Here is a 22,802-nt window from a genome sequence, read left to right on the forward strand (position 1 = left end):
TAATAATAATAATAATAATAATAATAATAATAATAATAATAATAATAATGAAAAACATTTTCTCCCTCTTTCTGAAAATATTGCCAGGAGCCTGTAACCAAAGAATGAACTTAATGAAGGATTTTTTTTTTCCCCCGTAGGAAAATACTGCAAACTTAAAAATTAAATTTGGAATGTTTTTCTAAAAAAAAAAAAAAAGTCTACTTTTATTAAGTGCCCCCCCTTAGAGTGGCACATTGGATGAACTCTTCTATCTTGAGGTTAATGGATCATTGTATATTTGGACATTTTGGGTCAAAAAAAAAAAAAAAAGCTTGAGGATCTCTCTTTCTGGCATCTATATATTAAATTAAAATTCCAAACTCCGTGTGATGGAACTCTGTCCTCTCCTAAGTCCACAAAGACACTTGTAGAGATCGGATGAGTCATTTGATCTTAGTGTGGAGAGTCCAGTCACCCAAAGGGTGCAACATGGAGTTCTGCAGCTGATTGGGACAGCAATACAATCAAAGCCAACAGCAAGTTCTCTAGACTGTATCTGCTGAAACATCAATGAAGGGAGAGGGAAGACTAGAATCTGATAAAGCGGTTAGCTCCTACTGAATCAGCTACATTTCCGTATCCTCCTCCTGGTTCCTCTGTCTACAGGGTTACCAGCCCAGTCCTTCTGCAGTGTGCTCCAGGTGGTAATGAACTGTTGTGCTCCCCTGCTGGGGAGAACTACAGCTTTAAATGTCCCTGTTTCTATGATGGGAGTCTGAAAGCGTACTCCTGACTAATTTCTCTTTGGAGATTCTGTTTTGCTTGTTTTGTTTTGATTTGATTTCATTTGATTTGATTTAGTGACATAAAAATGTATCATGTGATGTTCTGCTTGCATTATTACAGCATTGTAGTAACTCCTGTTCCTTATTTGGGAGAAGTAAAATTCGTGAGCATGAAGCAGTTTTGAAAAGACTGAGGATGAAAGCAGAATGCAATTCAGCACCAGGACCTACCTAATATGTATGTGTGAGGCTCCTGGGGATCAGTCTCCCGTACCTCAAATTTTAATTAAATTAAAAAGAAAGCACAACAATTTGAGGATTAGAGAAAGTCTGTCTACTAGTTTTCTGATCTAAACCCCACTTGTTTCTGGCATTTACCTGGTCTCTTTGAGATGCTTAAAAACCTTACTTCTAAAGAAGGATGGTATCTTCTGAGAAAAGTAAATATTTTCATATACCTACTCTGGGAAATGCAAACAAACAAACTGGGAATTGAGAATTCACTTTTACAACCTAATATCAAGATAGCATATGTCAGTAGATGCTTCTGCCTGACATTAAGTGTGTTCTGAGATGACCAGTTAAATTGTCACTACTGAAATTTAGAGTCTGCTTCCTCAGTGCGTTTTCTACTTTTTTTAAACATAAAATTAAAAAAAAAAAACATTTTCACATGATAGCATTTTCATTCTGTTACATACTTGATCTAGACATTTAACTCATTTCTGCTAAGAGGCTCCAAAATAACACTGCAGGACCTGAATCCCTAGAAGAAAGGACAGAGTGCTTCACATCTGCAAAGAGAATGAGGCAAAGCTGTTGACTTCCAGTTAAGAATCAAAATGTGGGCCTGGGTCATAATAACATCCCACTTGCCTAAAACCTCCCAGTTAACTTTCACATTTGGTCCTACCAAAGATTCCAAGGGGCAGTGGTAGGGAGGGTCATCCTCATGTACAAAGGCATGCAAATACATCCAGGCAAAAGAAAATACTCAGTTTGCATAGGGATGTGGCTTGTTATGTAAAATTACTTGAGAACTCAGAATTGAATGGCTGTCCTCTGCATGCAAAGGAAAATGTAAAACATTTGTCGTTTTATAGTACTTCAGAATTCCATGACTGTTACCTCAGAACCACACCTATGTAGACCCATAAAAGCAAACATTCCTGCTCATCATTTCACCATGATCAGGGATGGCAAGAAGAGTTATTTCAGTATCATCAAATTTTGCACAGTGATTAAAAAAGGAGGTCTGTACAGGCACTGGAAGAACCAGTGGAGTAAGGGCCAGGTGTGCCTCTGTGACTTGTAAAGAGGACAATTTTACAGAAATACTGGGACTAAGATTTAAAGTGGTCGACATTAGTTGTTAAATGCAGCAATCATTCTCCAAAGAAGAGTAGTGAATTACTTTCCAACCAGTCCAGACTTGTCTCTAGAGAATCTAGACGCAGTCACCATAGTTTATTTTTCCAGAGAAGAGTAAATTTTTTTCAGATAAAGGTATGTGCTGACAGAGCCTGTTGGCCTCACTCATTTGAATGAAGGGCTGAAGGTGCAGCCACACTTGGCCTTCTAAATCACTAGAAAGGCAAGGACTGATCACTCTTGGTGAACATATTTCTGGGTGTTTCAGAGCACACAGTCATCGTAAGATCAAAACCTACCAGGCAGTTGAACATTTTTTTTTTCTATTTCCAGATTAAATTAAAATTAATTACGCTGGCCTATTATTGAAGCAACGTGTGGGGGTCATTTGCTGTGAGGGGAGTCTGTGGCTCTCGGCCACAACCTGAAAATCTATACCATCTATGCTATTTCCTGAGGCAAGCACTCATGAGACGTCGAGTTTATTCCAACTTGCTGTGCTTCCTCATGAAAAGTATGATCGTACCGAAGTCTGAGGCAAAACAAGACTTGTTAAGATTCCTTCTTCAGCTGCCTGTGAGCACACTCCCTACTTCATCGGGCTTTGAATGTTATATAGTGACCACTACCTATCGCTGCTTGCCCTGACCTTGTGCCTTTTCTGATTTGCAGGTCTCATAGGTATGGATCTTGGGAAGGTGTTCTTAACTCTGGCACTGGCATTCTCCAGCAGCACGTTTTCTGGAAATGGGGGTGAGTCCTGCCTTCCTTTTCTTAGACCGTGGTGTTTAGAAACAGAGCTGAGCTGTGTTGAATCCAAATGAAATAATCGTAAGTTTTAGGTAGCAGGAAACTTGTCTTAGCTTTAAAAATCAAAAACCAGGAGATTTCTCTGGGGATTTCTAAGGAGGGCTGTGGTAGTCAGGTTTGGCATCTGATGTTTTCGTGTTGAAAATCAATGTTACATAGTGTACTGAGGGCATTCATGACAAAGACAAGCCAGGCCTCTGGGAGAGCTATTAAAATCACACCAAAGCTCTATTAGCCTACTGATGGCTCAGCTCATCTGTGACCAAGCATAGCAGAATCTGTTTCCAAGGCTTGGAATGCAGTCCTCTTAATTATATTCTCTGAGAGGGGAAATTTCAGGCTCCTGGTGAATTTGTCCCCTTGTTCTCTGAATGATTTTCATTTGGCTGAGTTCCAGGGAAGAAGACACCTGAACTCGGTGACAGATGTACCCAGAAGTTGTAAGATGCCGTGGCTGTCTAAATAGTTTTTTTCCTTCTCTTTTATACTCTCCTGGTAGTCTCAATATTTTCAGACTCACATGTCATAGCAGAAACAAAGAAGAATAATGAAAGTATGTGGGGGAGGGGCATGTCTGTCTGGAAAGGAAAGTGTCCTTGCTACGGGTTGGATAAATTTTTCAAAGAATGTCTTGAGAAAGTGGCAGTTTTCCTTGCCTGAATTTCACTAGAGGGTAGGAACAATATGTTTTTGCCATGCTGTGAGCACTGGACGTGGTTGTTGCTTTAAGAGTAGCAGACTCCCTTACTCAACACCCAGCTCATGTTGGAAAACACAGTTTAGCAGGCTACTTAACGCCTTAAGATGTCCTGCTGACCTTGTGACCAAAAATAAATGCAGAGTTGTGAACTGCTGATGGTGTCAAGAGCAGTTTAGGAAGGGGAAAGGATAGAATATGTTATTTTATTTCTTAAAACAATTCCAAAATATTTATTGAAAAGAAGTCATAATTGTTTGAAATATTTTTGGGTCTCTCTGGTGTTATTATGTCAACATTATGCAAGTCAGATGTGGAGAGAATCATGGGCTCCACTTCAGCAGCTTTTCCCATGGCTGCTTTTAGACCCTGGTTCTGAGCCAAAGAATTACAGCTCAGATCCTCTGCAGTTCAAGAGTCGTGGTGATTTAATCTCTCCTTTCTTCACTAAGGTGACTTTCAGTCCATGGGGGCAAGGCTTGAGGAATTTAAAAGCTTGTGAAACAAAAAGCACAGTGTAAGAAATGTTAAAGAAGTTTTAAAATGCATCCCAGACTAAGAGATTAGAGCTTGAATTAATTATTTATCATTTATTTTTTGTTTTATGTACGTTGGTGTTTTGCCTGTAGGTATGTCTGTGTGAGAATGGCAGATCTTGGAGTTACAGACAGTGCTGAGCTGCCATGTGGGCCCTGGGAGTTGAACCTGTATTCTCTGAACTGTTAAGGTCTTAACTGTTGAGCCATCTCTCCAGCCCTCAAGCTTGAATTATTTTTAAGCCTGGAGAATTTCCAGGTTCTGTTCAACTGCTTAAATGTTTGAATAGCCTTTGACTTCCTAAGAGCCCCTCAAAATCTTGACAGCTTATTTTAAATGAATTTCATTGCATATATTTATAACAAACAATGTTATAAGGTTTGTGTATGTGTGTACATAATTATTCATTTTTTCTCTGTGGCAACAGAAGCCATGATCGACTTATATAGCAAAAATACTGAATATAATAATATAACATCATGATATATATTGATATATAATATAATAATTTGTCTTGTCCATTAAATCACTGCATATTTGCTACTTTGTACCCTGTGTCTGCCATGCCCTTCCCATACCTAAATCTGGTAACCTCTGTTCTCTCTACAGTTTGAACTTTTCTTTGTAAAATTACAGATTAATGCAATCATGTTTGTTCTTTCTGATCTGACCTAGTTCACTTAAACGGATGTCCTTTAAGTCCACTCTTACTGTGGAAAGTGGCAAGATCTTCAGTCTTAAGTCTGGGCTGTTTCATGTCTTAACCATTGTGGATAATGCTCCAGTAAATACAGGAATGCAGTCCTTTATAAAAAGTGATGATTTCAACAGCCAGTTCCAAAAATATCTTCTTAATTTTCTTTTTAATAATTTGTGTTTGCTTCTTGTTGGCTTGGGGAAAACAGAGTAAAAAAAATAAAATATATTTTTAATTCTTTTTATTTTTTTTTATTTTTATTAATTACAGTTTATTCACTTTGTATCCCCCCCAGCTCCCTCCCTCTTCCCCTCCAAATCCCACCCTCCTTCCCCTTTCTCCACCCATGTCCCTCCCCAAGTCCACTGATAGGGGAGGTCCTCCTTTCCTTCCTTCTGATCCTAATCTATCAGGTCTCATCAGGAGTGGCTGCATTGTTTTCCTCTGTGGCCTGGTAAGGCTGTTTCCCTCTCAGGGGGAGGTGATCAAAGAGCAGGCCAATCAGTTCAAGTCAAAGAGAGTCCTTGTTCCCATTTGGGGACCCACTTGGACACTGAACTATCATGGGCTATATCTGTGCAGGGGTTCTAGGTTATCTCCATGAATGGTCTTTGATTGGAGTATCAGTCTCAGAAAAGACTCCTGTGCCCAGATTTTCTGGTTCTATTGAGCTCCTGTCCTCTGGTGAGAATGTAAACTTGTACAACCACTTTGGAAATCAATCTGGCCCTTTGTCTGACAATTAGGAATGGCGCTTCCTCAAGATCCAGCTATACCACTCCTAGGCATATATCCAAAAGAGGCTCAAATATACAACAAGGACATTTGCTTAACCATGTTTGTAATAGCTTTCTTTGTAATAACCAGAAGCTAGAAACAACCTATATGCCCCTCAGTTGAGGAATGGATACAGAAATTGTGGTACATCTACACAATGGAATATCACTCAGCAATAAAAAACAAGGAAATCATGAAATTTTCAGGCAAATGGTGGGAACTGGAAAAGATCATTCTAAGTGAGGTATCCCAGAAGCAGAAAGACACACAAGGCATATACTCACTCATAAGTGGATATTAGATCTATAATATAGGATAAACATACTAAAATCTGTACACCTAAAGAAACTAATCAAGAAGGAGGACTCTGGCTAAGTTGCTCAATCACCATTCAGAAAGACAAAGAGGGTGGACATCAGAAGAGAGAGAAGGCAGGGAACAGGACAGGAGTCTACCACAGAGGATCTCTGAAAGACTCTACCCAGCAGTATTTTTAAGCAGATACTAAGACTCATAGCTAAACTTTGGGCGGTGTGCAGGGAATCTTATGAAAGAAGGGGGGATAGTAAGACCTGGAGAGGACAGGAGCTCAACAGAACCAGAATTATTTTATAGTAAGTACAAATCATGTATTTTACCAGTTCTTTCTACATAGGAAAGGACTTATCAGAGAAAATTTTCCTCTTTCTTTTCTTGTTAAGCTAAACAAATTAAAATATTTGAGTTTTTCAGAAAACTTTCTTAAAATGACATGGAGATTAAAAGTAGGGTATGTTGTTTGCTTAAGAGGATGTAGGGAAGTATGTTCAAGCATGCTCATATACATGTGTGTATTGGTGTACATGTGTGTGATTGTGTGTGTGTGCACGAGTGTGTGTCTTTATCTGCCAGTTACCTAATAGCTTCAGGCAAACTTAGCACAGTACACAACATGGGTCATAATCCTGGATGATATTCATGGACCAGTGTTTCTTTTCTTTTCTTCTTCTTCTTCTTCTTTTTTTTTTTTTTTTTTTTTTTGCCTGTCTGAATCAAATTATTTTCTTTTTGATTTTTTCTCTCTTTCGATATAAAGCAGACTAAATATATAGGTGGAGAATTTTTTAAAAACATAGTTTTATAATTTATTCTTTGGTTAGGTTTGATTGGTACAATTAGTGGCATTGTTGAGTCAGTTATGAAGGAATCACCTGTAAAACTCTGCCCAGAAGCTAGATTGAAGATGACAGGTCTTTATGGGAAGGTAATATTGGCTCTTGAATCCTTAAGCGGGGCTCTACTTGTTTGGGCAAATGCATAACTAGAAATTTACTGGGTCTGAGAGGATTTTTTAAATTAAATTTAATTGCTCTGTGGAAAACTTAATGGGAACCAAACATTTAACAGTACCACCATTGTATTGTTTAAAATGTTGTAATAGTATTGTTTTTTTTTTTTAATCATTCAGCCTTAATATGAGGCTTTCTATCCCTCCTCTGTGCAAGTTATATATTCTCATGGAGAATTCCTTATTCCATCCTTAAGAATGGACAACATTATCTCTTTTTAAAAGGCTTTGCCAGGTTGATCTATGCTTTGGTTGTACCTGGAATATTGCTGGTGAGAAATGTACATAAACAGGTGATATATATAAGGAGTATCCATTATAAAATATGCCATCTATCTATATATCATTCAGTCAGCAACTCAGCATTCCCTTGGGTCTCAGCATCCTCAGGAAGAAGCAAAAATATATAGAAGTTCAGTCTGGCTAGGACATGAAGAGCTTCTGGAAGTGACTGGGGGACTGTCACTTTAATATCTAATTTTTATAATGAAGTCAAATCATAAAGATTCTCTGAACAAAGTAAACTTAGAACCATTAATTCACCAAGTTTACTGCGTAGAGATCTCTTCAGCTCTTCCTATTTTCAAAGCTTAAATTTTGGGTTATGAAGAATATGAGAGAAGTCTTCAATGACTTATCAAGAGTTAAAAGATTAGGTAAGTATACTAAGAATTACAGTATTAGGTTCTATATATGAACTGTGGAAATAGCCCAAATCATACTACATAGAAGTAGCAATGAACATAAAATACAAAACAGTTCATTCAGTTACCAAGTTATACAATGTTCAGTGTATGAGTGAGGCAAGGAGTAGTTCCATTTTATGCATTTAAAAATCAAGACATATCTACTAAGCACTTCCTTTGTAGACAAGAGAGGAGTCATTTGGCAAAGCATACTGTACATGAGCACACTGTTTATATTTGTTTCTCTTGGAAGTAGACTTAAGGCAGTTGATTTCAGTCAAATTATAGACAATCTACAGATGGTAAAAGGCTTCATGGGCAAAGACAGGGGTTGTCAGGCCTTGAAGAACAGGCAATATTTAGAAAAGAAGAAAAAGTATGTGCCAAATCCATCAGATCATAATTTTTCTCAAAGTTGTCAGCAGGCCAGTCAAAACAAAAGTGCTAACTATAGGATGGAACATTGGTTATGCATGTTTAGCATGTATAGACTACAATATAGTCTTTAGCTATATTTATATATAATATATGGAGGTTTATATGCATATCTATACATTTAAATTATACAACCTACTAGTACAACCTTTAGGCAAAGGTCATAATTCATATCTCTCTACTCTGGAGAGAGCTTCTACAAAACATGTTGCATGTTTCTATACCATTTGAGTGAAAAATCTTTATGGTAATGATAATGCCATGTTCTAAAGGAACCAGAATTCACCAAGTAATGTTATGCTTATATCCTTGGACACTCTTTATAATCATATGCAGAAAGGCATGATGTTTATTTGGAAGATTCTGCTGCTTTTATTGTTCAGCAGGAAATAATTGCAAAGTAGGAGAATTTTATTTTTTAAATAAACTCTAGCCCACTACAGTTGAAGCTCCACATGGTCATTAGAAGTTGCCAAAACATACTGGACATATTTCAAAGAAGTTTTAGAGTCACAGTTGAAGCTGATAAACATTAAAGGGTGTCCCTTTAAACATTGTCAAAAAAGAGTCATTGAAAGCTTTGGCTTCTCCCTGAGGTGAGTGGTGAAGCCACAGGACTTTCAACCACTACTTTCTTGACCATTCAAAGTAAGAAAAGTCTCATAATTTGTCTAATATAATGGCTTATGTCCACATACATCAACAATCTTGTGTCACCTTGACTTCCTCATAACACAAACTGACTTTGACATTGGACTTCAGCATGTTGGAGCAAGCCAGGTGACTCTACCTGGTGCCAGTGGGAGATACAAGCACAGACATTTGTAAACAATGGCACAATATTGACTTTCAACAATTTTTATACGTTTTGTATTCCAGAGGAAATTCAAATTTATGTTCCTCACTTCAATGAGCTCATGATTTACAGAAGATAAAACAGAGGTGTAAGCATAATTCAGTTATGAGCACCTTTGTTTATTACAGAGTTTTAAGCTAGAAAATAATGCTGTTTGAGTTTCACCTTGGAAATAATACCACATTATTATTATTAAGGAAATAATAAGGCTAATTTGAAAGGGATGCATGTAGAGGAACCAGATTAAAATAGGTCAAAAGAGAGATAGTCTGATTGTGACAAGATGCCAAAAAAACTATCAGTATGTTCTTATTCCATTTGGTTCTAAGTTTCCACACATTTAATTAAATGTAATCAACAAAGCATTGGCTCACTTTTGATATGGTGGAGTCATAGAACACAGGTCAGCCTGCTGACAGTAAAGTAGTAGGGGCTGCAGGGTAGGAACCACTCTGCATGGGAGCATACTGAGCCTAGAGAGAAAAAAAATCGTCTTTAATACATGTGTTTGGCATCCTTTCTCTGAACTCCTCGTACCTGTGCCTAGCACAGCTCCTATGATCATCTAGTCACCTGTGCATGTGGCTGTCTCATGGTATAAACTACCAGACAGTGGCAAATACAATGTGTGGCCAAGGGACTGAAGTCTTTGGGCATTCATTATTGTGTCCCAGGACCTTGCCAAACTCTTAAACATTCTCTCATTGCAGAGTGTGTATTTACCTCATATAACAACAAAAGTAAGCAGAATGTGCTGAGAACCACAAAGCTTTGGGCTGTGTAGAAACTGAGAAGTTGGCTAGGTTTGCACAGTAGCTGAGTCAACTCAGCTGGCAGTGAGTTGACTGGAAGTGTAGGTGATTAAGTTTGTGTCTCAGCTAATTTGCAAGCAGAAGGCCTAGGACCACCCATAACTAATCCAAGTGTCCATGATAGATCATCTTTTCAGTCATTCATACTAGATCCCTGTTTTTCCAGGACAAGAACCTGTCCTGAGTTACAAAACATTTCCATACCACCCTGATTTGGTAAACCAAGCTGGTACTCCTTTGGGGGTGTTGACAAGGAATAAACTGATATAAGTTAATTGGTGTGTGGTACCTGCAAAGAGTAGGTGTTCATGAGCACACCCAACCGTCTGCCTCTGGCTAGAGGCCAATCCACTCTCAAGAAGCCCTTGCTAGTTTGGACTAATTCAGCTAGAGTCCCTCAATCACAGAGCACCCTAAGAGAACCTGCAGAGAACCATCACAGAGTTTTCTAACCTGTGGTTGGTGTTCTAATTTTTTCCTGATTTCCTGTCCTCCTTAGCCACCCTTTTTAGTCTTCCTCTTCCTCATCTACTTCTTCCTCCTTCTCCTCTTCTTCCTTTTCTTCCTCTATTGAAGTTAATATGGTTGTTTTCCCAGTGCTGGTTCTTAAAATCTTAACTTTAAACTCCATGGGATAAAGAACTGTACGTTTATCAGAGTCATCGACAATGGTGCCTTTGTGGCTTGGCTTTGGGTCCTTGTAACTACTTATTCACAATACTATGCACCTAACTTGCCACCAAGCAGTCACCAGCATCCACAATTCTAAGAACAACACCTCGCAGTTCCATATTATCTTTTCCAGCAACAGTAGCTTGCATGTTTACATAATGCTGTTAGCATTATCTTCAAACACAGAGTAATACTTCCTCACTGTCTATAGTAGAAATGTAAGGATGAATGCTACTATAAATCTGATTGCACAATTGATCACCCAAAGAGTGATCCTGTGTTCTGCATGGAGGCTACTAAACCCACCCAGAGGTCCTGAGGCTTGGAGAACTTCATCCACATCAGCTATAAGTTTTCTCTGGTTCCTTATTCCCCAAATTTATACAAAAATGAATCAACAGAATTTCATCAAATACCTTTACCAGAAGTCTTTGTTTCTGGTTCTGTGACAGTGTATGGTCTAAAGCCTTATCCTCGGCAGTATCTCTATTAAAGGGTTGCATGTATGACAGCTGGTGGTTTTTGTCTCCATCACTGGAGAAGTGTTTCAGAATAGTTTTACATAATCAGTTACCAAGAATATGGTTGGGAAGATGTGTGTAGGGCCACTGATACGTGTTTTGTGTCCATTTTCTAAATAAAGTGGTGATGACATTCCAAGTTGTATAACAAGTTTTGGTTGAACTTGAAATAAATAAATAACTGACGCGTAGCACTGCATAGCCTATGTAATAAAGCACTATTGATGTGGAAGTCACTAGACTTTCAGTTACATGAAGAGTGCTCTCCTCATCCCTGTGTCTCATTCTCTGGCATTCTGATAAATATCTGTATTTATTTTGGATGAATGAATGAATCAGCATCAAAATCATGACCTGGAATTTCTCCAGTCCTGTCCCACAACTGTTCTTGATACTTTGATCTAAGCAGGGTTCAAGCTAAACCGGAATTCCCTTATAGAAGGAAGGGTATAAAATTAACTACTCAATGGTAGAAACTGAGATTTAGGGCTTTTCCCTGAAGCCGGAATGATTTTTATTTTATTTACTGCTTTATATGCCTGATGCCACCATGACCATAATTTTTTCCAGACGTTAATGCCTTCCTTCATCTCGTCAGCCCCTTTCCACGTCACTGAACTATGTCTTCTCCCACTGGCCAACACCGTAGCTTGAATGAATTGGCCATCAAACACTGTCACCCTGACACTACCTTTATCTGTGCCCCACCTACCTGATAAGTCTACTCAAATATTGACAGACACAGAGAAACAGAAGAGCTGCAGATCCCAAATCAAAGTTTTCATTGCCCTTTTGAACATTGAACTTGAAATTTTGAAAGACCCTGACTCCACATCCTATAAATACCTGAATCAATTTTTCAACTTATTCCCTAAATAGCGGGCCTTCCGAATTTTCTTATAAGAAATGTGAAACTCTCCTGGTTAGAAGTAAATATGATATTAGCAAAGTCCTTAACTTCTTAATCTCTAAATGTGAAAATGACATTGTGTTTCTCCTTTAATTTTCAACCTTGCAAATGTATGGAAAAGGAAAAGCTTTGACATCTGGCTTTTGTAAAGGAATATGCTTTGTTTAAATTTTATCAATATATTGACCTTAGTGGGGAGAATATTGGTGTTTCACCATGCTAAAGATTGAGGAAGCCTGGCTTTCCTAAAAGGAAATGGAAAGAAAATGAATAGAAACTGTAATTGATTATAACTTTAAAAACCCATGAAGGTTAGGCGATAAGTCATTGGAAAAAGTTGTACTTAGCATATATAAAGCATAGAGAGGAGTGATTTATTCTGTAAAGGGACGACTTTCACCTAACTTTTGGCGTGGGTCATAATTTTTCCTCCACCTTTCATTGGCCCACTGCTCCTTTTGTTTGAGGGTGGGGCGTGTTTTTATTAGCAGTAGCTATGATAAAATGTTGTGCTATAGAGAAGACAAGAGCCTAGGGTAGCAAATGAAAGTCAATCATGTCAATAGCCCCATTCTGAGTCAGGCAGTTTGGCCTGATTCTACTCTTAACCAGTGTTTCTCAACCCTCCTAATGCTGTGAACCTTTAATACAGTTCTTCATGTTGTGGTGACTCCCAATCATAAAATTATTTTCATTGCTATTTCACAACTGTAATTTTGCTACTGCTTTGTATCATAATATAAATTTCTGTGTTTTCTAATGGTCTTAGGTAGTGTCCTTGAAAGGGTCATTTGACCCACCAAAAGACTCAAGACCCACAGTTTGAAGTACAGTGAAGCGAAATAGCCAAGGTGCCATACTCAGATGGCCCTGGACAGATGGACAAATTGGTGTTTCATGGGACCTGACTTTCCTTTGTCGACTAGAACAGCATCACATTTTTCTGGATGTTCATTCTAAAGTTCATAAGTGTGGTTGCCTAGCTCTGTAGTCATTATCCTTAGTTTCCAAAGCTATCTGTGCTATTGAAGTGCTGATATTAGGCATTTACTAGTATAAATTTAAATTGTACATCTCTGTTTAGTCTTCAGGCCCTAGAGTTTGCATTAGGTTGAGGCCAAGAATAGTCAATTGTATGTAGATGCTATACACATCTCCTACATTGTCTTAGTAGGCCATTTACTTGTTGAAGGCTTTAAATAAACAATATCTCTCCTTTGTAGCGGATGAGAAAATTGAGGTCCAGAGAACATAAGAAACCAAAGTTGTTCTAGAGGATGCTTTTCATAGTGGTATACCTCTTTGCCATTCTTGGACACATATATTCCTCTGGGGCTTTCATACCTAGCACTTCTATCCTCATCTGCTACCCTCATACTCCTAACCATCTTCACTGGAATCTGGAGAACTGATAGTATCCGAGAGTTTGTATATTTGGTTCACCTTTAACCACCAACAGAGAACCATTAACATGGCTCCCAAGGGAAGGCAGATACTCATCTCTTTCCCCTGCCCCACCAAGAGACAGTACTTGGCATTATATCTGGACACATGCTCTAGTGTCCAGTTGTTCTTGTATGTGAATGTGAACAGACAGGTGCCTGTGTGTGTGTGTGTGTGTGTGTGTGTGTGTGTGTGTGTGTAGAAGACAGAGGTCAGTCTTCTTCAGTGCCATTCCTCTGGACCTGTTCACTGTTTTTGAGGCAGAGTCCATCACAGGAACATACAGCCTAAACATTGGCTAGTTGGCCAGATAGCCCCAGGAATCTGCCTGTCTTCTCCTCTCTAACACTGGCATCACAAGTGTGCATTTCTTTTATTTTTTGAGATTATAATATAATTCTCTCTCTGTTTCTCTCTCTTTTTTCCTCCCTCCAAACTACCCTATATACCCCTTCTCAGTCACTTTAAAATGCATGGCAGCTTTTAAATTTTTTAAGGTGAGTCCTGAGGACTGAATTTAGGCCCCAAGCTTGCACAGCAAGTAACTTAGCACCAACTCATCTGTCTCTTCAGCCCCTAAAATAGTTTCTAATACCTCTTTGCCACATGAATATTTGTCTCAGTATCTTAGGTTTTTTTTGGGATGTGGGAGGGGCTTAATCTAAAAACTTTACATAGCTTATACACAGTATTCAGATGCAAACCTAATAATAGAATTTAATTATAATCATCCCAAGGTAGAAAGGGTTGCTGAGCCCCACAGGGTTGGGATAAGGGTAAGTGTAACTCACCTGCCGAAACATTCTGGGGTCCCAGCCTTACCTTAGCATAGTCCTATTACACTTGTTTTGATTTTACACAGTGAGTTTCCATATAAGCTTTATTTCAAACAAATAATTCAGCAACTTTTTAAAAGCTGAAAACCGGTAGGCAAGGTAATAGCCTCAGGCCTTCTATTCTTATCTAAGCCTTCTCTGTTGTGTGGACTGTTATTCTCTGGGCACATGAGTCACTGCTAGAGAGAGACTGTGGTACAAAGATGCAGATGTGTTACTCCATTACATCTAATCAGAGAGTCACTTTGTAAACAGTAAGAAAATGTTCAGTTGTGGCAGACATAAAGGATACCTGGGTGATGTTTTATGGTTCTCTACATGTTCTATCACCTCATGTCTACGGCCCTACAATCACTTATGGCTTGCTTCAAAGCAAAAGATGGAACTAATTTGTTCACATTTTTAGCTATGAATCTTTTTTTTTTAACTGCTGGCATTTAAATTCATTTAATTATCTCTAGATCTCTAATCAATAAAGTTGAATCTGTAAATTTTCTAGGAGAGCTGAAATGGATTCCTCTTCCCGGCTGGGTGCTAACCTACATCCATCTGTCTTTTTCTAAACATTCATTTATGGTCAAGAATTAGGAATCAAGACCTGATGGTATGATTTCCCAGTCTTTTGGTTACTTTGTGTGTATGAGATAGATGGTTCACTAAAAATCACTAAATGGTTCACTAAAAGTGTTGTAAGTGTCCCAAGTGTGGGGGTTGGGGGAGGAGGCTGCTTCTGCAGCAGACAATTAACAACCCAGTTGGATCATACAATTAAAGCTGAACAGAGAAACACAGGATAGCACCTGATAGCAACAGATGTCCTTACACAAAATGCCACAAATTCATGCAGTTTTGCCCATATTTTTTAAGGTGTGTATCAACAGTATCCACACAGCCTGAAGTATCACCACTTTTCTGGGCCATTTTTAAAATCATACAAATCTGAAAAAAAAACTTCAGGCTTGAAATTTTTACAAAGACAGCTGTTATTTCCCTCCTTTTCGAGATACCTACTCCAGTGATAGGAAGCAATGAGACAGAAATAAAAACAGAAGAACACAAAAAAAAAAAAAAAGGCAAGAAGGCAAGCCAGGTTTTCTTCTTTTTTCCATTATAACATAAATCTTTATTTTCTCTGTAAAATTTCCAGCTATCTTATAAACAACAAACAATGATTTTAAAGGAACAATGTAGGCTGAAACAATTATTTCATGGGGGAGTCAAAGCTTAAAACAATAAAAAAGACGTTGTTACAAAAACATTACCAATATATTAAAGTATTAAATACTCAACTGTGTCTGATGATTGGGTTAAAGTGGTTGCATAAACAGATTTTAAAAAGGTACTTCCCTTGTTCTTCAGAGGCCACTGTAGGACATAATTAATTAGAGAGAGGCAGGGAGACACTTTTATCTTGAGATTTGCTAACCACTGTTTAGACTTAACACCATTAATTTTAGAATTAAAATAAATGTGCCTCTTTTTCACAATTAGCTAACATTTTGCAAGCCAGGTTTTCTTAATCATAAAATTAGTACCAGGAACATTAGGGACTCATACTGGGTTAAAGAAATACTCAGTTCCAAGTATCCTCTTCAAACAGAAAAAAAAAAAAAAAAAAGCTTGTGTGTTTTAGTTTTATTGACCTAAAACACACATACACACACACACACACACACACACACACACACACACACACAGGGAAAACCATGAATGCCTGTTTGCAAACTCTGAATCTAATTCTATGTATATAGCCAGGAATAGTTCAGCCTTAGTCACAAGGAAGTTGAGTGACTATCACACAAGAGCCAGAATTTCCAGAGTCTATGCCACTGAGCTCTACATTAAACAGTCTATAACCAGGAAATTCCATGCAAAAGCTGGTGTGCTGGGTGGGGCCACATTTGTATTAAATCCAGGATTTCTCACCTAAAGCTCACATGGAGCTTGGCCTATTCCTTGCTCTGCTCCAGAGGCACTCATGGGTCACCCAGTTGCTAGCTTTAGGCTGTGCTGCACTAATGATTGTGACTCACATTTACTTTGAAACTCACCATTAAAGCCTGTCACTCATGCTTGTTTATAAGGAATGCAACAACTTAAACATCAGTTAACAAGTCCCCATGAATGTGCAGTCACATCTGATGGTTTTCAGCAAACATTTCCTGTCATTAGTCCCTTGACAGCCTCACAATTTAAAGCCGCACGGAAGCTCACTGACAGGCACCCGTGAGCATGTGTAAAAAGATGCATGGGAGGGTACAGTAACTAGAAAGCCAGCTGTTGGAGCTAATGTAATTCATGTGAGATTAAATGTCATCAGTCTTAAGACTTGGTTTTTACCAACAGAAAAATCAGTCTGCCATATTTAAGGTTTCATCCATACAGAGAACATTTAACTCACTGAGCTGGCACATGCCTTTGAAATAATTGTGTCACTCTGGGTTTTGAGCACTATAAGGGCAACATCTGCCAGGTAAACCTTTTGGCATAACCGGCTATTTGTGAAAACGTCCCATTATTTTAAAATCTCATTTGATTATTATACAGCTCAACCTCCATATGCATCCTTGGATTCAACCAATCAGATGTAAAAAATATTCTCATTCCCGCCCTCCCCCAGTGTTGGAAATCAGACCCTTGGATCTGCACATGTTAATCTGCTACTTTAGCCATGAGGCAGTACAGCAATGCTAAATGCACAAAATTTTTATTATAATTATTGTTTTCTTATATTTATTCTCTCAAACAACAGCAGGTATATCTACCGGTATTATAAGATACAAAGCATTGGTTATATGCAAAGAGGTTATACAAAGGGCTTAAACCTAAATGAACTTTGGCATATGAGCATTCCTAAGGCAATCCTCCACAGATACCAAGGGATAAATGCTTTTAGTAGAAGAAATAAATATGTCATGTGCAGCATAAACATGGATCTATAGCCTTTGTGTGGCAGCTGACTCGGAAACTCAGGTAAATTGTCTTTAGCATCTCTAACTTGATAGTGACCATACTTTTCATAAAGATGCCAGGAATGAATATGTTCAACAAATATTTTTCGGCATTTACTGACTTCCATAGCATTCTATGCAATTATAATGACTTGGTGAAGAAAAAAATTTAAATAAAAATAAAACCCTGTCGTCAAGGAGCTTTCTTGAGTGAAATGTGGAATGGTGAGAAGTGGAGAGGACATCTACATGAAGTAGACACCAGACTGCAAAAATAATATAAAATTTAGATCAGGCAGTATTTTAGAAGGTATAGAACAGTACAGAAGACTGTCCACTTCCTCTTTAGCCGAAGCTGATCTTGAATATTTCATGTCAATCTCCTGAGGGTTGGATGCTAGAATCCAGTTTAAAAGCATAAGGATGAATCTCAATGTCTTCAGTCGGAAGCTTTAGGACCAGACATCTATGTTGTAGAAGTCAATACTCAGAGGAATCAATGGGTTACCCAAGATTCAGTCTGGTTATTGGCAGGACCAAAACACAACCTCCACCTGTGTGGAGGTTAGTCTCTGGCAGCAAGATTCAGTGGAATCTATTTGAAGATCTCGAAAACATTGCGAGATAAGAAATGCCCTCTGCTTGTCTAACCTCAGGGTGGCTAATGAAAGAGTTGAGGTTGAGACAGCACCACTTGGAAATCAATGTGCTCTTGGTGGGGCAAAACGTTGGCCCTTGACCCATGAACCCTCAACTTACACATAACTTGAACATTGTCATCATTCTTGGAGTTCCACTTACTTATGTGACAAAAGGCTTAGTTCTAAATCCTAGAACAGAATTGAGACAGCAGTGAGCACTAAAATGGAGCACAATAAAAAAAGTCCAAAGTCATTACTTACAGTTTTACAAATATAAGGCATCCTTGCTGGAACTTCAACCATGAGTTGAGTATGTCTATGTCTGTGTGTGCCTGTGTGTGTGTGATTGTGTGAGTCTGTCTCTGTCTCTGTTTGTGTGCCTGTTAAACTCCCAAACATAAATGAAAGGAATGCTTTTCCGTCCTCTATCTGAGCCTGAGCTCCCTATATTATCTACGGCTTACTTAGAAATAGAAACCCATTAGTTAGGACATCCACTTTCCCACTCAATCAACTTAACCATTGTCCACCTTTGCACTCAACCTTGACAACTATTGTCATCAAATAGCAATGTTAATCCATTTGACATCCTCTCCTTTCCACCTACTGCCCTCTAGTGGAAGTTCTGACAAGTCTCAAATAGTAGTCAAGGATTAGTTCACAAAGGTCACCACATGCCACCACTGGATGTCATTGACCATAGCTATGCCAGGAATTATTAAGGCCGCCTCAAGCTGTTTAGATACCATTGGTCCACAAGTTACTGGCATCTACCCAGCCTTCATAAATCTACCTGCAAGATTATCCTGACTCTTTTCTCCCTTCTCCCCCTCTACTCTTCTTCCTGCTCCTCTTCTTTTTCTAACATTAACCCCAACTTTCACCCTCTTTCAAAATAAAATAGTTCTTCATCTACCTTTTCAACCTTTGGACTTTGAAAAGAATTAAAAGTTGTGGGTTTTTTTTTTTTCCTTCCAGTCACAAGGTGAAGAGAGCTCACATGAAGTGAGTGTTGTCATTGTCAAGGGCTCTTAGTCAACTCCTTGCATCCTTCTTAGACGCTTTGAGAACCTGGAGTGGTCCTTCCTTGTCCAGAAGGCAGTGAAATTAAAGGGCCTTAAAAGGTCATGGTAGAGGACAATGCAGCCAATTTTGATGAGAAATGATAGACTAAGATCAGAAAGGAGAGGAGAACCTCCCCTATCAGTGGACTTGGGGAGGGGCATGCATGCAGAAAGGGGAGAGAGGGTGGGATTGGGAGGGGAGGAGGGAGGGGCTTATGGGGGGATAAAAAATGAATAAAGTGTAATTAATACAAAATTTTTAAAAAACGGTCATAGAATACCACACAGCACATGGAAAAGCTAGAGTTGCAATGCACCCTGACTAGATGAAATCCCTCCTGTATTACTTTAAGAATTTCATGTAGTGTTTAATGATTGTTTGATTTTCTACTTAGTAATATGAAAATAGTAACTTCCATGGAAAATGAAATTCAGTCCCATAGAATGGTACTTACTATGTTTACACAAACCCATTCAACTTTCCTGATAGTTAATGTTTAACCATTACCCTAGCTCTACAATCCTCATTCTCATGTTAATACTCCTGGATCCAGAATTGCTTAGCAGAAGAGCTCAGTGGAGGTAACCTTGGGTGAGAGGTAAAGACTGTAAAAACCACAAAGCTGATGCAGTTGATCTTAGATTTCACAAGGCAGATGCCATGTCCTCCTACAAGCTTTGGGGAAACTAAACAGTAAATAACAAAGAGTTATATCCACCAGAGAAGAGCCTTAATTGAAGCACAATATAAGGAATGTGTGTGCACTTGTCCACCCTTCTCCCACCCCCCAGATCACATGTGATTGCCAACCACCTTGATCTTACTCTTTTTAGTGTGTGATGGTTTTTGTAGTCTTCCTTCATTAGCTTATTTTTGTAATATTTTTCCTTAAAGCACATAACCAATGTGAGGTTTCTTTGTCAGATTTTTCTTAAATTATGGCTATGTAGCATGGCTCTTGTTATCATACTCTCATACAACCTCTTCAACGTCTTTTTAATTGTTTTATTTTATTTTATAAATACTTTTCCTGCACATATGTATATGACTACATTCACGCCTGGTGTCAATGGCAGTCAGAAGAGGGTGTTAGATCTGGAACTGAATTTATACATGGTTGCAAGCCACAGCGCAGTTACTGGGAACTGAACTCAGGTGCTCTTAACTGCTGAGGTAACTCTCCAGCCCCAGCCTCTTCAACATTTTGACTCTAATACAGGGGTTGGGGTTATATCTGTGATAATACAGCTCTGTGGAGATCAAAGGATTTCGTTTGAGATCTAGATCCATTCTTGTCTCTATATATGACTAGAATAGTAAGGAAAGAAGCTGGATTCCAGCTCTCTGTCTTCTTGTCACTTTTACGTTTTGTTACCTGCTAGGTAAATAAACTTCCAGGAGCCTGTTTCCAGGAGCACTGTTTTAACAGTTATACTGTGTTAGGTTATATGTGTCTCTGAAGAGCAAACCCATCCAATGTCTGCAAAGGCCCTTCCTACTACACAGGCTGTTTTGTGTAATAGTTGAAGATCCTGAGGAATTAAAATTAGAAAACTATGAATCAAGTCTGCTTTCCAACCAGTTTGCCAAGTGTGCTTTCCCTTTTCTCATGGTACTCAGCTCACAGGAATCCTTCAGGCTCATTCTCATTTTCTCTCCTTTGGTTTTGTAATTCATAAATGTTCTACCAAAAATGCAATGCCACAGCTATAAAGGTTCACAATTAAGTCAGTTATTAAAAGAAAACAGGCCCATACGAATACTGGCATCAAATTTACATGTACTTGTCACTTTCTGGTGGCTGACAACTGAGGTCCAAGCAACCAGCATTATTTTACCCTGGTCCATATCCTTTCATTCTCTTCCTATAACAAGCATTGAAGATTTTTTCCTTTTTAAAAATTTTTTATTTTTATTATATATGATTTTATTGACTTTACATTCTTGTAGCCCCATGCCTCCTCCCCTCACAGTTTCACCCTCCTTTCTTCCTTCTTTCCCCTTCTGTCTCCCCTTTTCCATCCATCTCATCCGAGCATGTCCTCTTCCCCTGTGGCCTGGCACGACAGTCCCACCAGGGGGAAGTGATCAAAAAGCTGGCAAGTGAGTCCATGTGTCAGATGCAGTCCCCACTTCCCTTACTGCTTAGGCCACATGAGGCCTAAGGTGCGCATCTGCTACATGTTTATAGGGGACCTAGGTCCAGTTCATTCATGATCTTTGGTTGATGCTGTAGTCTCAGCAAGACCCTCTGGTGAGTTGGCTCTGTTGGTCTTCTTGGGAGCTCATGTCACCTCTGGGTCTTTTTCTCTTTCCTCCCACTTTTCCACAAAACACCCTACTCATCACCCAATGTTTGGCTGTGAGTCTTGGCATCTGATTTGAGGCACTGCTGGGTAGAGCCTCTCAGAGGACAACTCTGTCAGGCTCCTGTCTACAAGCTTAGCAGAGTATCATTCATAGAGTAAAGAGGTGGCATTCTCACTCAGAAGGGGAAATAGAATAGACAGAGGTAGTGGCTGAAGAGCTGGAACAAGGTAGGAGAGGGGGCAGAGAGAGTGAAGAGGGTGGAGATGAGACCTGAGGATAGCAATGGCAAGAGGACAGAAGGACTGTAGAAAAAAGAGAAATGGAGGATAAGGGTATTTTTGTGACAAGCTGGAAACTTAAGTGGGGGCAGGCTTCTAAGAGGATATGAGGGGGACTGTAGCAGAGACTTCTAGTAGCAGTGGCCATAGAAATTGAAGCAAACACCCTCTAACTAGACTAGTCTCCTAGCAGAGGAAGGGGAACACCAACCCACTCACAAGAACTTTGACCCAAAATTTACCCTGCCTACAAGATGTGCAGAGCTAAAGAATGAGCAGGTAGAACAGAGATTGAGGGAATGCCCAACCAGTGCTTGGCACAACCAAAGACCCATCCTATTGGAGAGTACATTGAAGCTTTTATAAGCTTATTAAGAATATATACACACTCTCTGCTGTAGGTTTTAGTCTGTTATTGTCTTCATACTTTCTTTGCTTTTAAATCCACGTTACAAAAGCAAGCACTATTTTTCAAGTTTTAATCCTTTTGAAGTTTGGAGATGCCAAAGAATGAATGTATCTTGATGTTTTGAAAATGAAATTGTAAATAAATACACAAGGTGTATTTTCTTTTAACAAATCTAAAAGGAAGAAGGGCGTGGGAAACTTGTAAGCCTGATAGAGAGATTATCTAAGGTAGTGTTAGCAATGCTAACCTAGTGAGTGTCACAGATGGCTCTGTCCTGTTCAGGTAGTGCAGCCCATAGTGGCTCAGGGAATAGGCTGGACTCCATCCTGCCTCTGCTGACCTCAGGGAAGTGACTTCACTCTTCTTTGCCTCAGTTTCCTCATTAATCAAAGGGAATAACTATACATTTAACACAAAGGTATACTGAAAGGATTAAATGTTAATATATATATAAAGAACTTTCCAAACCCTCTGACTCAAAAAGCCTTTCTCAGCATAAATTGTGATCAATTATAAAAAAGGAATCCAGACATCACACTGTTTTTAAGTACCTGAGAACATGTTTTCTTTCCTTTCCCTCTTCCTCAGCCTTCTCTGACTGTAACACATTTGCTCTTTCAGTCCACACTGTATCCTACCACTCCTCCTCCTAACTTGCAAAGACTCCATGAAAAGTGTTTAGAAGGAAAGAGGTGCATGTTTCAGGCTCTGTGATGGTTAAGAATACTTTCCAACCAAAATCACCATTTCCAAAGATAACAGGCATTATGGGAAGGGAAGGCTCCTTACTTTTAACTTTATAAGGCAACATGACATTTGAATGGGTGACTGTTTTTTTAAAGATAGATATTGACCCTACACAATTAATGGCTGTTGAGTGCTGAAAGAGGAAGAATCAGTCTTCTCTAGAGACTATAGTCCATTCAAACCCAAGCAGTCAGCCCTAAACACACACACACACACACACACACACACACACACACACACACACACA

At 38.9% G+C, this 22,802-nt stretch overlaps 1 protein-coding gene across 3 annotated transcripts in view; it reads left to right on the top strand.

Annotated features, from left to right (window-relative positions):
• Positions 1 to 22,802, top strand: part of Ghr (growth hormone receptor) — a 264,150-nt gene that overhangs the window by 112,463 nt on the left and 128,885 nt on the right. For all 3 annotated transcript variants that reach the window (XM_055601049.1, XM_055601048.1, XM_055601047.1), the window contains one exon: positions 2,811 to 2,891. In XM_055601049.1, coding sequence (XP_055457024.1) covers positions 2,822 to 2,891 — 70 coding nt within the window. In that variant the 5' untranslated portion in view covers positions 2,811 to 2,821. The remainder of the gene's footprint in view (positions 1 to 2,810; positions 2,892 to 22,802) is intronic.

The sequence above is a fragment of the Psammomys obesus genome, unplaced genomic scaffold (genome assembly GCF_907164565.1).
Source record: "Psammomys obesus unplaced genomic scaffold, mPsaObe1.curated_primary_1811, whole genome shotgun sequence".
In the NCBI taxonomy this organism is placed as follows: domain Eukaryota; kingdom Metazoa; phylum Chordata; class Mammalia; order Rodentia; family Muridae; genus Psammomys; species Psammomys obesus.